This window comes from Aspergillus steynii (assembly GCF_002849105.1).
Source record: "Aspergillus steynii IBT 23096 chromosome Unknown P170scaffold_5, whole genome shotgun sequence".
Lineage (NCBI taxonomy): Eukaryota > Fungi > Ascomycota > Eurotiomycetes > Eurotiales > Aspergillaceae > Aspergillus > Aspergillus steynii.
The window spans coordinates 2,606,753-2,623,285 of NW_020194402.1; the positions used below are offsets into that span (position 1 = coordinate 2,606,753).

A 16,533-nucleotide genomic window follows, 5' to 3' on the forward strand; every position below is an offset into this window, starting at 1 on the left:
AAGATATGTCGTAGGCCCGGTCGGGCTTTATGAAAGGAAAGGAAAAGGAAAGGAAAAGACAGAACAAGTCTAGGAATCAAGACCCCAGCCGTGGTCAAGAGGACCGGCTTTATTTTCGGCCCTTCTGGTTGGGAACCTGCTTGAGAATATCGTCGAAACTCATGTTGGGGTTCAACCGACTGATCGGTCTCGTAGGAGGGTCAATCGGAGCGACACCGGCGGGGAGTGGCAAGGCTTCGAGTCCCGGGGCGATGGACATGCGATGCGATTCGGCACGACGGCTGGCAGCCGGGGAGTGCTGGCGAGGAATGGCTGGGGGTGGCGTGAGACCACCGCCAGGAGACAAAAGAGGCGTCGGAGGTCCCGGGAGTTGACCCGGTTGTTGTTGCTGTTGCTGTTGCTCGGAGGACGAGCCGGCCGACGAGTGCTGGCCCTGGTAGGGAGAGGACAACGACGACTCGTTATCGTAGGGATCCTCGATGGTCGGCGGCGCCAAAATGGCATCCTTCTCCGCCCATTGCTCGGCAACCCGCCAGCAGTGACTACGACGGTAGATACCCTCGACACCGTTGATGACAACGTCGGAGGGCAGACTGACGACACCCGCTCCGCCGGCCACACCGAACCAGCTGCGTGCCGTCTTGCCGTCGTTGTGAGTCCAGGGCGCACCGCCGCGAGGAGCGATACAGAGGAAGTATTCCACCCCCTCGTTGTACTTGATGTCCTGGACATCCACGATGAGCAACGGCAGGGCTTGGATAATGCAATAAAGCAAGATCCACTGTCCACAGCGAAGATCCTGAATGTCCATGATGTTCTTGCCGTGCGCCTGTCGTCGTTCAAACTGCATGAAGGCCTCGATGAACGGCGTCGGTCGCAAACTCTCGCGGGTGTAGGAGCCCATCAGAACGGCATTGATGTCGGCATCCTTGAGCTTCTTCGGCTTCAGCTTGGCTTCCTTCTTGGCATCCAGGGGCTTCCGGTGGATGGATTGCAGGTCGGGCATCTGGGGGATATCGAAGGGGATCGGCGGCTGGACGGGAGGCGTGCTTCGATCGTACTCGCTCATGACGTGACGGAGCGCCCGGTGCGTCACTTCGTCCTGGTCGGAGGCCTCCGTTTCTTCGGAAGCGGCCATGTCCAGGGTTCGGGTCGTCAGGGCAGTGCGATCCACCAGCATGTCGTAGAGGTTGGCAAAGTCATTGTACAGCTCCAGCAGGACCTGGCGGTTGAGACCACTTTCTTCGAACTGGTTCTTCTTGGACCGCGCCTTGGGCGGCCAGGAGCCGAACCGCTGTCGGTAGTACTGCATGACGAAGCGACGGAATTCCATAAACGCAGCCTTCCACGCCTTGAATCGGATGACCTTGCTTTCGACCGAGGTGGCCGAGTTGGCAAAACCGGAGAAGACCGACGGGAAATCGAAGTCGTCGAGCTTGCTGTACAGCACCCGGAGACGCGTGTCGAGGTCGATGAAACCTCGCTCCATCCGCTTCTGACTCACGGGGCTAATAAGGCCATACTTGGGGCTTCGCAGCTGCTTGAGTTCGTCCAGTTTGCCTACACCATGTACAAAGCCTTCCAGGTAGAGCGGGAAGAACCGCAGTCGCTCTCCTAGGACGATGGCTTCGAGGGTCTTCTCTCGGCTTTTACGCACATCGGCAAGGTGCAATTCGTCGCAGTAGTTACCGAAGCTAGTGGTTACTGTCTCGCCAAAATTGGACCCGTCGAAGTTGGAGAACTCGAAACGGGAGAGTAGTCCGGCAACGTCCATGAAGATCGAAAAGAGCGATGGGGATTTCGGAGTGGCGATGAGGGACTGTCCTAACAGGAAGGCGAACAAGTTGCGGAAGAGAAGAAGCGTCTCCGTGTCCTCTTGCGAAAGGCGCGTAATGGGGTTGGACACGTCGCAGTTCAGGGGAATCGGCAGATACAGGTGAAGCTCCTGGAGTTCGTCTTGTCCTTCGTCATCCACAAAGGCCATTCTTCTACTACCAGTACTGTCATTGTCGTTTTCGGGCAGCTGCTCTTGGTCTTGAGGGGACATCGGGGGCGACTGAGAACCAATCACGGGGCTTCCGAGCGACAGGGACTGGGCTTGTTCCTCCAGGGTCCTGGGAGAACGGGGATCCGATCCCCGGGCCAGGAAGTTGAGCGACGGCGATTCGGCAAAGACATTGGAGTGAAGCTTGAAGGAAGCGGATCGGCCGGTATTTTGAGGGAAGAGGTAAACGTAGGTGTCGCCATTCTCATTCCACAATTCGGGGATCTGTCGTGATAGTTGGATTAGTGACCGGCGTCTGAGAAATTTCCAACGGAGACGTTGGGGGATTCAGGAGAGGGGTCCATCAGGCTGCCACATACCTGTTCGCCTTTCGACAGGGGTTCAAGATCGTATAGAATCTTCTGATCCAGCCCGGCAATCCAAGCACTCGGCAGGCTGGTGCTCGCCTGTCTGGTATCGACGGAACTGGCGCGCTGTCGTCCCGGAAGCCAGCTGCGTCTTTTCGAGGAGGGGGTTCCGGGTCGCGAGTCGGGTCCCGACCCGGGAACAAACAACCCCGCGGAACTGTTGGGTCGGCTCGAGCTCCTGAGGCGGCCACGGCTCTGGGGCCGTCCACTGTCGGGGGAGCTGGGAGCGCTGTTGGCGAGGTCCTGGTTTACAGCGAGAAGGGAGGGAGGAGGCTGCAGGGGAGTATCGAGGTCGTAGTTGTCGTTGGGATTCGGTGACAGGGCGGGAACCGGCTCTGAGGTGTCGACATAGGGGGCCGAAGAAAGACGAGTCGGTCGGGAAGTGCTTCGACGTCTATCCTGAGCCTGCTGGTCGGGGGAGGATCGCGAGAAACTGTTGGGATTCGGAGAACTAGGCGAGGACGGAATTGAAGAATCTCTATTCGACCCCAGGGAAAAGAGCGAAGATATCCGCTTGGCCGATTTCACGGGAGCAGACAACATCTTTGAATGTCACTGTATACTAGAGGACCAGAAAAAAAATTAGAGGAGAAGATGTCAGTCCGGCGAAAGCACGGAGAAAAGAGCGTGGCCCCAAGAAAGGAAGGGGAATGAGCCAGACTACGGCGAAGGCCAGAACCGGGACGAGAAAGGGAAGTCACGAACAAGTGAGGTAAGAAAGAATGCCGAACGACACCCAACCATGCGAAAAACTGTCTAGACAGTGGTGGACGAGGAATTCCCCGTCGCTGGTTGAAGGTTTCGGCGTGAATGTGTCGCCAGCACTGGTTGGTGGGCGGGTTGGATTTTGGGAATGGATCGGCAGGAGGGATCCGAAGAATGATGGAATCAAATACGCAGTAATTGATGGCAGAAACCTGAAGAGAGGGAAAGTTGGGGGGAGAAAAAAAATAAAAAGCGAGAGACAAGAAAAGAGCGAGCGAGACAGACAGAGAGAAGGAGGAGAGGAAAAGTGAGTGAGAGGGAGGAAGAGAGAGAGAAAATGTGGTTGGTCCGGGGGCGCCGTGAAAGTGGATAGATGGATGGATAGATGGACGGACGGTATGGGGGAAAAGAGAGACAAGATCCAAGATGAACCGAAAAGGACGAGGGAGAGGAACAGGAGCAGGAGCAGGGAGAGGGAGACGAGCGGAACGGCGGGAGAACGACGTTATTTTTTTTTTCTGGCGTCGGTTTTCGGTTTTCAATAAGATTTCATAATATTAATATTAATATGGAGGGGATGGATCGCAGGTTCTGGCGGCCTTCTGGTGCTGCTTCGACCGTCCAGGATTATTTTTAAACTGGGTGGGACCGGGCAAAATCCATTCAATATTCATGCGACCTGGCCGATGGGGAGAGCGTGATTTCAATCAATAGTCTTGGATCTCTCCGGCAAGAAGCAAGAAGGGGTCGCTTATAAGGAATCACGCAGAGTCAGAGAATCGGTTTCAACAACTCCCACGGCCACCAGGAAAGACTGCGGTGGCATCAGAATCCTCTTTATTCTGGGTTGGCCAGTTTCTGTTTCTCCTGCTGTTCGTTTGTTTTTCTAATTATAATAGGCCTATTAACTAGGGTCACGGCTCCCCATTATGTATTTTATTTGCTTTTTTTTATTCCTTTTTTTTTTTTTTTTTGATCAGACTACCTATGTATTATTATGCTCAGAATTTATTCCAATCAGATCCTCCGACGCCATCGCATTCACATTTCCACAATCCTATTCGCCCTTTTCTGTTCTCCATTTCCTCCCCTTTCTTTTCTGCACGACACCCCTCCATGGTCATTCTGAAGAGCCACCAGAGACAATACTCTGTCACCTGTGTAAGTTACTGTAGACAAGACAGACAGCAGACAGAAAAAAAAAAATTCAAATTAGTGGGGTGACCTGCTCTTTTTTTTTTTTGATGTTTTGCCTTCGATCGGAGCACACCAACCCCATTGGAGCAAGTGGGCTGGCCGAAGGGAGCAGAAGAGGCTGTGTGGGTTTGGACGGAGCTTAGAGGGCACTCAGGAGAGGCCGATGGGTTCATAACTGCATGGCAATAGCCTCATTTGTTGACCTCGAGAGGGTCAGAATAGGCTGTGAAAGACCCAAGGTCAAAACTAAGTGCGGTGTGCGGAGTTCCCTCTCCGTTTTTTTTTTTTTTTATTTTTTTTTTTTTTTTTGCTCCTCTTCGTGTTCCTATTATTATTATTATTTACTCCGTATTATTATTCTGTGCCTGGAAGTAGGAGTTATTTCCCCTCACTCCCCCAAGGCAGAATCGAATGTAAAATCCCTCGGGCTTTTTTTTTCGTTTTTCTTGATGTCAACATGCGCATCGTCCTGCTCGGATCTCGTCATAGCTGATGGGGGCCAACCAGGCAGCGAAAACAGGGCCGGCAAGGCATCCATTGCGTCGTATGTCTGGGGCAGTTCTGGCGTCGCATATCGGAGGAACGATTCCCCTAGAGGTCTGTCTACCTACGGAGTGCGGTGCGGTGCGGTGCTAGAGCCCATCGAAGACGTCATCCTGTCGCGGTTGCACTCGGTTGCTCGCTGCGTTGCGTTCCAACGATCCGGGTCAAATCGTCGCGATCAGTTACCGTAGGCGCGATTGGGCCTCCCCTCCCGTATGGAACGTCGCGGATTGGTTCGTCGACTTGGCTTTCCGGCTGAATCGTGAATCCCTCCGGTCAGCCTCGCTGGGTGCCGAGACTCGGGGGTTTCCTGCTCTGGGCTCTGCTGTACGGAGGGTGGATGCATGTATGTCTGTCTGTATGTAGGAACAGAGACGCAGGTAGCGACAGACGGAGACCTCCGGAACTAAAGATCGGTATGCAGGATTTTGCTTTGCATTGAGGGTGTCTCCTGCATGGAGGGAGAATATGTATGCGCATTTGATACGGGACTATAGGCGCCGTACATACGGTCGTCTTGTCCTCCGTAGATATCGTACTACCTGGTACCTACGGAGGGTAGGCCTTTACTGTGTACGGATAAATGTGCATCGCATATATATTTATCCAAGGTATGACCAGGAACTACGGTAGACAGACGAATCCGATCCGAAATTGTCGGTAGCGTTGTCGCCAGTCCCCTGGATGTGCTTGTCCCGAGCGAAACAAATATATATCTGACAGGTGGACGGTCCGCCCACCGGTACTTCCTTACTTCCTGAGATCCAGGGGTAAACCAAAGTCAAACCACCGCCCAGGAAAAAGCAAAAGCAAGCAAAAACAAAAAGGAAACCCTCACCACCTTACCAATACATCAACCCAACCAACTCACCTCACTAGATTATTTGCCCCTCAGACTAAGCACTCCGGACGGCGGACTGGAGTAGTGAGAAGCGAAAACGCTCTCGAAACCGGTTTGGGGTCAGTTTAGTCATATTACGGAGTACAAGGAGGGGGTTAGGCTAGTTCGGAGGCCATGGAGGCATGGAGGCCATGGACAAACCCCATCTGCTCATCCTACCGACTGCCTAGTCGCCTAGTAGGTTACACGACTCCGTAGTTAATCAATCCACGGAGGAGAATCTCTAACCTCCTGTTTCTGTTTAATACCCGCGAGGTTGGAAGAGGGGGCGACGGCGCCAGAAGGGGGGCAAAAACTGGCGGTGCTTCCGTGGCTCACCGCGTCCGAAGCAAACCAGACAAACCGGACAAACCCAGCCAAGCCAGCCCGATCGAGTCGTCCGCTGGAGACGTACGCGGTACTCCGTAGGAAGGAGGGGGCAACGGCAGCATCCTCGTCGTTAGTTGTCGTCAAGGAACAGGATAGAAGAAAAGAAGAACTGGAGGAGGCGCACAGGCTAAGAATAGCAACCTCACCTCCGCAGTAAGTAATCAATATCGCCATTCACTGGTCGTGCGCAGCGCAAACTCCCACTGGCCGGTGGCCACTCCAGGAAATCTCCTAGTTGCTACTGGCTACGTCCGGAACTAAGGAGACGGGCGGAGGTAGGTACAGAGATAGACATACGTAGGTGCATGATTGGGCTTGACGTGTCAGGTCGGGTCCGTTGATTCACGGATGCTTCTGCGGCCATGACGGTGGAGTCTGGACTACGCCGGAATGGGCCGGTTGTGACGAGTCTTTTTCTTTTTCTGGTTTGTTTTGTATTTCGGTCGGCGTTGCCTGTCGGTTGCTTTTCCGCAGTCTGTCTTTGTCCTCTCTGCCTGATGCCCCTTGATGCGGCCCGCTTAGATAAGATCTGACTCAGATCTATCGGAGCCGGATTTACGACGGGCCGGCCGTATGGATCTTGGCGGGGATGTGCCAATCATCGCCGATCATTGTCAACCCGCATGCAGCAATATTCAATCATACATTCATTCTCTATCCGGAAAGATTGGATGCAGCGGTGACGGTGAAGAGATTCGCCATTGCCATAGCGTAAAGTGGCGGTCTGGCTTTATAGAGATATAAGATCATTCCCGGATCAACAAGGACTCGGCTTCCCCGTCACTACCTACCTAGAAGATAAGCAATCCGGTAGAATATCCTGCCCAGCAAACCACCAAATCTACCTACCTACCTACCTACCTTCCTTGACAGAGCCTTGTCGCCGAACAAACCAAACAGCCATGGGCTCCCAAGGACAAGATGTGATCGATCTCTTCCGAGGCCACCCAGACCCGAACCTACTGCCCATGGGCGCCATGGCTAAGGCGTCCGCCGCGGTCATGGCGGCGCCCGACGTCCGCGCGCAAGCCATGCTGTACGGGCCTGACGAAGGCTATAGGCCGTTGAGGGAGCACGTCGCCAAGTGGCTGACGGGCTTCTATCAGCCGCGCGACCCCATCCCGGCCGACCGCATCTGTATCACGGGTGGTGCCAGCCAGAACCTGGCGTGCATCTTGCAGGTCTTCACCGATCCCGTGTACACGCGCAATGTCTGGATGGTGGCGCCCACGTATTTCCTGGCCTGTCGCATGATGGACGATGCCGGCTTCACGGGTCGCATGCGAGGCGTCCCGGAGGATGAGTCGGGCGTGGATCTGGCCTTCCTGCGGCGGGAGCTGGAGGCAGCTGAAGAGAAGGCGAAGGCCAAGGGGAATACTGAACCGGTATGATCGATCCCCCGATGAGAACGGGGATGAAACGAAGGGCAGGACCGAGGCCTTTTCTGTTTCCCTCGTTCTTGTTGGGTTGTAGTTGATCCCGTTCCCCCCTTTGCTCTGATGGATGCGAAACTGACGACCAAAGACTCACAAGCCGTCCCGACCATGGGGAAAGATCTATAAGCACATCATCTATGGCGTGCCCACCTTCTCCAACCCGTCAACCCTGACCATGTCGCTTTCAGACCGCGTGAATCTGGTTCGGCTGGCGCGGGAGTTCGACGCTCTGATCATAACCGACGACGTGTATGATTTCCTGCAATGGTCGCCCGATCCGAGCAAATCTCTCGCGAACCCAGATAAAGCTGCACTTCCGCGGATCGTCGACGTGGACCGCTACCTGGATGGCGGACCGAAAGATGAGTTCGGCAACGCAGTAAGTAACGGGAGCTTCAGCAAGATGATCGGCCCCGGTACGCGAACCGGATGGGCCGAAGGGACCGAGAAAATGGCATTTGGTATCTCTCAAGCGTACGTGCTCCCTTTTGCCCCGGTCGCATCGTCAAAAAAGACAACCCAAAGCTGCGTGGACTTAAAACTCCGAGCTAACCTGACGGCTGCTATAGAGGCTCGAGTCGATCGGGCGGTGCACCCTCTCATCTCGCCGCCGCAATCATCGACCAGCTCTTCCCCACGGGGATTTTCCCCAAGTTCCTGGAGGAGTCGCTGAAACCGAGCTACGCCAAGCGATATCATCGGCTGATGGGGGCCATCCGATACCACCTGCTCCCCCTGGGTGTCACCCTGCCCTCCACGCCGGAGATCGCGGGAGGGTATTTCATCTGGGTGCAGCTGCCAGCTCCGCTGCGCGCGAGTGAGCTGGCGCCCGTCGCACTGCAGCAGCAACAGGTGAAGGTGGCCACCGGTAATTTGTTCCAAGTCCAGGGCGATCCGTCAGCTGGACCGGACGATTTCAACCGAGGGGTGCGTCTGTGTTTTGCGTGGGAGCACGAGGACCGATTGGAAGAGGGAGTCCGTCGGCTGGCGTGTGCGGTGCGCAACGCCTTATAGTTAGGGCCAGGGCTGGGATTAGAATTCGAGGAAACACGGGCGCATTATCCCCTCGACCGGGCGCTCGTAACCAAGGATGGACGACGGACCGATCCGTTTGGGTTGGAGGACGAGGAACCATGTTCGGTGGGATGGCTGGTGACCGGAACCGTAGAATCTCACGTCTTAGAATAAAAGCCAAATCGACCTCCCTTCCAGGCAGAAGGCCAAGCCAGACCAGACCACCTGAACGGCGGACGCTGCAGTAGTCCGACTGCGGCCATGCAGATGATCGGTACGACCAAGTCAGGCTGCGATAACCCTGTCAGATACCGCCCGAGTCAAGGGATGCAACATTCTTCACGGTTATGGGCTTGTTGGGCCCTCCGGAAATACTCAGCAGAGACCGGACAAGTGAGACCATCGAGGGGCGAGGTATGGCTGTACGGTTTGGGTGGTTTGAGTTGCGTGCAAATTAGCAACCGGGCGACCTACTTCGGCAGATGGTTAGACTTTGGGTGGATTGAACCTTGGACTGGAGGGTTAACAGGAGTATGTCGAGTTCGTCGTAAATTAACAGATGAGGAATTAATTGGAGCGGGTCCTTCGGTTCATTTCGGGTCAGTGAATCATAAAAGCTTGGCCTGCGGTTTGTACGAGTGGGTGGTCGAGTTCGGTCCGCAGTCGAGTACTTTCTGGTCTCTTCTCTTTTTCCCTCTCAGGCCGATAACTGAGAAAGACATGCCTCCATAGGTCTCCTTCAGGTACGGAGTAGTGAAGCTCCCCTGGATGGGTGGGTCACGGGCTGTTGTTCCTCCACGCGTCGGCATCAGGTGTGCGCGTAAGATGCCAGGCACCAGTCGATACTACCAGTCCTAGTGCTGGTTAGTTATGCAGAATAACACGGTGAGTCTCGTCCACCAGTCTTCCCTGCCGAGTCCACCCAGGCAGTCTGACATTACTGCCCAGACCCCAATCTGGTGCGTTGATATGGCAAGTCGAGGAATGCTCGCCAATCACTCATCCGCGGTGATTCGGCGCTGCCATTCCCTAGGAAACCTGCAAATTCCAGGCCAAGACGCGGCGCCACCTCGTCAGTAGTCGAGTTGCCCTACGCGTTGGCTCTATCGCAGCATGGCGTTCCCACTATTCGCGCGGGAAACCAGGATTCTGGCCGCAGACATAGCTGAGAAGCGACGGATATGTTGATCGAATCCCTAGGCTTTGGGGAGGAGGTATATAGTCGGAATCAGCCCGATGCACGAGGAATCTAGCAGGGTTCTTTTTCTCTCTCTCCTCTTTCTACCTTCTACCCTCCATCCTCTCTCTTACCGTCCCTTCCTCATCACACTCTGTGCGGGTGTGATTAATTGGGGCAGACTGCATTCCACTGCAACCCTCTGCCACTGCCTCTGACACGGTATGACCCTCTCATGTGGCCTCATCGCCAATGGAGCGCAACTGACCGGCGTCTAGTCTGCGCTCGATCGTTTCACCCCTGATCCCCCTCCAGTCAAGTGTTTCAAGCGTCGCCCGTCGCTTGGCGATCGCCAGCGCCCATTGGTCCTGCGGGTCGATCTGCAGGTTTCTGCGGCGGCGATTGGTGGATTCGAGTCGATTGGACGGCGGTACCGGAAGGATTATTATAATTATCACCTTTAATTTTAGCAGCCAGACTTGCGCGGATCGGGCTAGGTATACTAGTCGCCAGCTTCTCCTGTTCTGCACGCGCTGTCTCTTCGCTCTTCATTCCCTCGTTCCCGTCTCTTTGTGTTGTTTTGGTTGTGATTCATTCAGTCATTCATTCATTCATTCCTTCTTTGTTGATTCTGGCTGGCATTGTCTTGTCAGCTGTTTGTTTGCATCCTTGTCCATTGACATATTCACTCTTTGATCGAGAGCTTTCGCTCTCCCTGTTAGCGCTCTTTGTCGCGGGGATCTGAAGGCACTTGACCTTCTTTCGCCCTCGATCCCCGACTTCTGCGATTATCCCCATATCTCGCACCCCCTGACTCCCTCGTGTGACCGGCGATAGCTTGCTGCGCGACACCCCTCTGGACGGTGTCTGCCCGATCACCCGATCTTGTATACCTTCAGTGCTGGCTACTGAAGTACCGCTTGCTCGCGAGATTTATAATCCAGGCACCTGCCTCGCTGTGTTATCTCTGCCGGATCAGTGATTCACCGCTGTCTTGAAGATGGCGTTTCTCCACAAAGCGACCATGTTGTTCGTCGCACAAATTCTGCTCCTTGTGAGCTTGGTCAGTGCCATTCCCATGCCGCAAGACCTGGAGGCGACCACCGAGGTGGCTGCGGCCGCCAGTTCCAACTACTGGGTGGCCAACGTGAAGCGCCAAGGCGTGGTGGCTTTCGGCAACGGCACCGACTATAAAGTATTCCGCAACGTCAAGGACTTTGGCGCGAAGGGTATGTACCCTGCCTCCAAGACATGAAGACATTCGCTGACCAGGAACAGGTGATGGCTCCACGGATGACACCGCCGCGATTAACCAGGCGATCTCATCTGGCAACCGCTGCGGTAAAGGATGCGATTCGTCCACCGTCACCCCGGCCTTCGTGTACTTCCCTCCCGGTACCTACGTCGTGTCGAAGCCTATTGTGCAGTACTACTACACGCAGATGGTGGGAGACGCGATTGATCTGCCTGTTCTCAAGGCCTCTGCTGACTTCGCTGGTATGGCTGTCATCGACGCCGATCCGTACGAAGACGATGGCTCCAACTGGTACACCAACCAGAACAACTTCTTCCGTGCCATCCGCAACTTCGTGATCGACCTGACTGCCGTGCCCCAGGGCTCCGGCGCTGGTATCCACTGGCAGGTCGGCCAGGCCACCAGCTTGCAGAACATCCGCTTCGAGATGGTCAAGGGCGGCGGCGACGCCAACAAGCAGCAGGGTATCTTCATGGACAACGGGTCCGGTGGCTTCATGTCCGACCTGGTTTTCAACGGTGGTAACTACGGAGTGTTCCTGGGCAACCAGCAGTTCACCACCCGCAACCTGACCTTCAATGACTGCAACACTGCCATCTTCATGAACTGGAACTGGGCCTGGACCTTCAAGTCCGTGTTTATCAACAACTGTCAAACCGGTCTGAACATGTCCAACTCCCCGCAGAACCAGACCGTTGGCTCTGTCCTCCTGCTGGACAGCAAGCTCACCAACACGCCCACCGGCGTGGTCACTGCGTTCACCAAAGACAGCATTCCCATCGGCGGTGGTGTCTTGATCCTGGACAACGTCGACTTCAGCGGCTCCGAGACCGCCGTTCAGGGCGTTGATGGCGGGGCGATCCTCGAAGGCGGCTCCGTCGTCACCAACTGGGTCCAGGGTAACAGCTACACCCCATCCACCTCGCTGAACAAGCGTGCCGAGCAGCCAGCGGAAGTTGTCATCAAAACCGTTTATGAGACCGTGACCGCATGTGGTCTGGCCACCGACTCTCTCCCTGAGCCGGCCACCACCGACGCTGCCGCTCACGGTGCTCAAACCACCGCTGCCAATGCCGCTGCCCCTTCGCAGTCCGTCGTCTTCCCGTCCGTCGGTAACGATCTCACAATGCAGGGACTGGAGCCCTCTGCCTCCACGCCCGCCGAAGAGACTCCCGTTGGCCAGCCTGCCCAGAACCCCAACCCCGCGGTCCAGTCATCGGTCGAGCAAGGCACGTCTGTCCCGGCGGCCACCCAGGCTGCCTCGGCGCCTCAGTCCAACGCCCCCGCCCAGCCGGTCACCACCTCCGCCCCTCTGATCCCCTCCGCGGGCTCCCAGACCTCCGCCGCCGGTTCCGCCCCCGCTGGAACTTCCGCTCCCGCCGGCTCCTCCGCCGCGGCGGGCACCCACGCGGCCCTCCAATGCTCCAGCAAGACCGTCACCAAGACGCGTCTCCAGACCGCTCTACCCGCGCACACCAAGGCCGCTGGCCTCACCGGCTCCAACGGCAAGGTCTTCGAGCGCTCCAAGCCCCTCTACGAAGACATCCCCGCGTCCTCGTTCGTCAGCGTCCGCTCCGCCGGCGCCAAGGGCGACGGCACCACCGACGACACGGCGGCCATCCAAAAGGTCCTCGACAGCGCGACCACCGACCAGATCGTCTACTTCGACCACGGCTCCTACATCATCACCGACACCATCAAGGTGCCCAAGAACATCAAGATCACCGGCGAGATCTGGCCGGTTCTCATGGCCCACGGCGCCAAGTTCTCCGACGAGCTCAACCCCATCCCCATGCTCCAGATCGGCCAGCCCGGCGACTCCGGCGCCGTCGAGATCTCCGACCTCGCCATCCAAACCAAGGGCCCCGCCCCCGGCGCCATCCTCATGCAATGGAACCTCGCCGAGTCCTCCCAGGGCTCCGCCGCCATGTGGGACGTCCACTTCCGCATCGGCGGCTCCGCCGGCACGCAGCTGCAATCCGACAAGTGCGCCAAAACGCCCAAGCAAACCACCACGCCGGACAAGGAATGCATCGGCGCATTCATGCTCCTGCACCTCACGGAAACCGCCTCCGCATACATCGAAAACTCCTGGTTCTGGACGGCCGACCACGAACTCGACCTCCCCGACCACAACCAAATCAACATCTACAACGGGCGCGGGGTGCTCATCGAATCCCAAAAGCCCGTCTGGCTCTACGGCACCGCCTCCGAACACAACCAGTTCTACAACTACCAGATCACCAACGCCAAGAACGTCTACATGGGCCTCATCCAGTCCGAAACCCCCTACTACCAGTCCAACCCCAACGCGCTCGTCCCCTTCACGAGCCAATCCAAATGGCACGACCCGGACTTCTCGACCTGCACGACAGAAGGGTGCAAGAAGGCATGGGGCCTGCGGGTCATGAACTCCAGCGAGACCTACGTGTACGGCGCCGGGTTGTACAGCTTCTTCGAGAACTACGGCCAGTCGTGTCTGGATACCGAGTCTTGTCAGGAGAACATGGTCGAGGTGGACTGCTCGGATGTCAGGATCTACGGGCTCAGCACCAAGGCGAGTACGAATATGATTACCTCGTCGAGTGGCCAGGGCTTGGTGCCGCAGGATGAGAACGAGAGTAACTTCTGCTCGACGATTGCGTTGTTCGAGCAGTCGTGATCCCCTACCTACCCTTTAGGGTCTTTCGGGAGGGAGTCCGGGCTATGTTTCATCTTGGCTAGGTTTGGTTTGGTTCCTTGACTGGAATGGGATGAGATGACTGTGATTCATTGGGTTTATGAAGTTCTCTCTCTCTCTCTCTCTCTCTCTCTCTTTCTTGTTCGTATACATTGGTCTGTCTTTTTGTCTTTTTTTTTCTTCTTTCCCATGTTTGTTGGATCTACCTTCGTGGGACTTTAGATACCATAGCTACCGTATTTAGATTTGAGTAAAATTGGAATCATGATTATGTTGCGAGAGTGGTCGCATGGCGTGCGTTAGGAGGATGTGAAAGGAAATAAATTTCAATTCATCTGTTTGTGGACACCACGGTACTAGGGAGTATACTTACTACCTATTAATTTGGTTAATTAGATTCCGTTTCTCATTCCTCTCGATTAGTTGTATTTCCTTCTCGTGTTTCTATTCTCGTAAAGTGGTTTTATCTCCGATGTTAAGTCCAGAGTAGCAAAATAATCATAATCTAAAGTATAATCAAACAATGCACGAATACAGTAATTTTCAGGTGCACTTTCTACAATTCCTTCTTCAGGAAGTGCTCCGGTTTATGCGTCGTCTCGTAATCCACATGAACGTACGCCCTCTCGACGTCCGGCAGAGACTCCAGCTTCATCTGCAGTTCCTCAGCGACGTCGTGCGTCGCGCGCAGCGAGTCATTCGGGTCCATGACGATGTCGACTTCCACAAGAAGACGGGGTCCGGAGGTGTAGGCGCGGACGGTGTCGATGGCAGTGATGAGGGGAGAATGGGTCATTGCTGGGGCTGTGTTAGTATAAGCCGGCAAGGAGGCCAGGGGCACGGGGTCATACAGATATAAGTGATCAACTGCTGCATCTTCGTGTCGGCGGTCACGCCGATCAGCAGCTGGAACTCGTGATACGCGGTATACAGCCACAGGCAGCTGACCAGGACCGACAAAATGATGGCGCCCATGGGATCAATCCACCAGCGCAGTTTGCTGCCGCCGACGGAGGTCAAGATACCGAAGCCGTTGATGAACAGGTCATTGCGGTGGTCTTCCCAGAGGATGCGGATCTGGGACACCTGGTGGCGCAGCGCGAAGCAGTAGACGAAGAGGGCGAACTTGGTGCAGAAGGCGACGATGACGGCGATCACGGACGGCAGGTGGAACTCGCCGGTCTCGGACTCGGAGCCCTGGACCAGCTCGCGGATGGAGAAGGCAATGATGATGAACGACACGGCCGTCATGAGGAAGCAGAAGCAGATGTTGCCGGCGGTCTCGATGCGGGCTTTCCCCGCAGGGAATTTGCGCGGGTCGACGCGGTTAACGGCCTTGTTGCAGAGGAGCAGCGTGAGGTTGGACATGGGGTCGAAGACGGCGTCGGCCATGGTGGTGAAGAGGGAGAGGGATCCCGACGCGATGGCGCCGTAGAGCTGCAGCACGGAGAGGATGATGTTGGCGGCGAAACTGCCATACACGGCGATCTTGTACTTGAGTTGGTTGTTGGCGTTGGTTTCGCGGGCGGTGCGGACGTGCTCCTCCACGGGCTTGAGCATGCGCTCGATGTTCTCGTTCTGCGTTTGGTAGAAGCCTTGCAATTGTGACTTGGATGCGAGGCTTCCACTTAGCGCCTCTTTGGGGTTCTTGGTCGTCGAGGCCGTCATGCGCATGATGCCCGCGGGGGTGCAGCTGTCGCGTTTGCGGGCCATGTTGGCTCGTGGCTGAATCTGTTTTATTTCCTCGGCGGTCTTGAGCTTGGAGGCTAGCCGGAAGGGGTCATTTTCGGGCGTGTATCGTGGCGGAGGCTGGCCCTCCTCGTCACTGAAGGAGCCAGAGCGTTGCTGGGGAGAATGCGGTTCGAGAGCGGTGGTGGTGGCTTCATTGTAGAGCATGGAGGCGGATCGGTCTCGGGGGAGGTGTTGGAGTTGGTGGGATTGGGAGGAGTTAAAAGGGGATGGATGGTGCGAGGCACTGTGGCGGAAGTGACTGTCCTCCATTTTGAAGATGGAAATGGCCTTTATCGGGTTCAATGGAGTTGAGATCCGGAAAGAAAGGAAAAGGAAAAGGGAGAAGCAAAAGCGCAAAATGGCGGGATCCCGTGCTTGGCTGACTCAGGCTTATCTTATCGGGCCACTTGCTCTGGACTGGAAAAGAACACACCGATCTCTTTGTCTGCTTCACTCCACGCTCCTTGTACGATTGACTGTTAGGGGATGCATGTTGCAGTGAACGACTGGAAAGACTGACCTCAGGATGTATCTGTAAGAGCCAAGAGTATCTCCATGTTCTGCCTTAGCGTCGTAGCTTAATTGCCATCAAACCAATCACGGACTCGATTCTAACTGGTGAAACATAACAACAGGTAAAAGATATTTCCAAGATAATTAGTTGATTGAGGACTCGGAATAGACACAAAGTAACAGGTAGTATTGCGACAATTATCCCCAGACATTGGAAACCGACCCTCGTGGCTACCCAAGGACTGTTTACATGTTTTCTCGCATAGTCTGTCACTCAGTCAATCAAGATTTAGTCTCTGACTGGGTAACTAATGAAAAATCGAATTCCTCTACTATCGGAGTCCTCAGGGTACCTTAACGAATCACGGGGAAAGGGGCTCCAATCCAAGTGATCGGGGTGAGTGTGGCATCTGGGACTTTGTCGCCTGGTAGATCTGGATGCGACGATGGCGTTCTCTCGCGGACACAGGGATTTTGAGTTAGAACACCACAGACAAGGCTTCGAGACGCAAGTTCAGCTCGAGAATCAGAATCAAACTATCTCCACTCCGTGAATAGCGCGACTGTCATAGAAAGCGAGAATATCCTCCGTTTGACGCA

The 16,533-nt window shown here is 55.5% G+C and overlaps 4 protein-coding genes across 4 annotated transcripts; 2 read left to right on the forward strand and 2 right to left on the reverse strand.

The window, feature by feature from the left end:
• Positions 1 to 109: 109 nt before the first annotated feature.
• On the reverse strand, positions 110 to 2,955 carry P170DRAFT_476947 (uncharacterized protein; the record flags this gene model as incomplete). Its single annotated transcript, XM_024853397.1, has 2 exons — positions 110 to 2,269; positions 2,365 to 2,955. 2 exons carry the CDS (start codon positions 2,953 to 2,955, stop codon positions 110 to 112), a joined length of 2,751 nt encoding a protein of 916 aa, XP_024703629.1.
• Positions 2,956 to 6,595: 3,640 nt separating this feature from the next.
• P170DRAFT_411092 (aromatic amino acid aminotransferase) lies at positions 6,596 to 8,577 on the forward strand (the record flags this gene model as incomplete). The annotated part of the gene is made up of 3 exons (XM_024846873.1): positions 6,596 to 7,512; positions 7,652 to 8,037; positions 8,133 to 8,577. The coding sequence occupies exons 1-3, from the start codon at positions 7,030 to 7,032 to the stop codon at positions 8,575 to 8,577; spliced, it is 1,314 nt and encodes a 437-aa protein (XP_024703630.1). The 5' UTR covers positions 6,596 to 7,029.
• A 2,201-nt stretch (positions 8,578 to 10,778) lies between these two features.
• exgO (exo-beta-1,3-glucanase Exg0) lies at positions 10,779 to 13,671 on the forward strand (the record flags this gene model as incomplete). Its single annotated transcript, XM_024853398.1, has 2 exons — positions 10,779 to 10,983; positions 11,033 to 13,671. 2 exons carry the CDS (start codon positions 10,779 to 10,781, stop codon positions 13,669 to 13,671), a joined length of 2,844 nt encoding a protein of 947 aa, XP_024703631.1.
• Positions 13,672 to 14,120: 449 nt separating this feature from the next.
• On the reverse strand, positions 14,121 to 15,761 carry P170DRAFT_465725 (cation diffusion facilitator family transporter). The gene is made up of 2 exons (XM_024852345.1): positions 14,541 to 15,761; positions 14,121 to 14,487 (listed from the first exon to the last, which is right to left on the reverse strand). The coding sequence occupies exons 1-2, from the start codon at positions 15,688 to 15,690 to the stop codon at positions 14,246 to 14,248; spliced, it is 1,392 nt and encodes a 463-aa protein (XP_024703632.1). The 5' UTR covers positions 15,691 to 15,761; the 3' UTR covers positions 14,121 to 14,245.
• Positions 15,762 to 16,533: the final 772 nt, after the last annotated feature.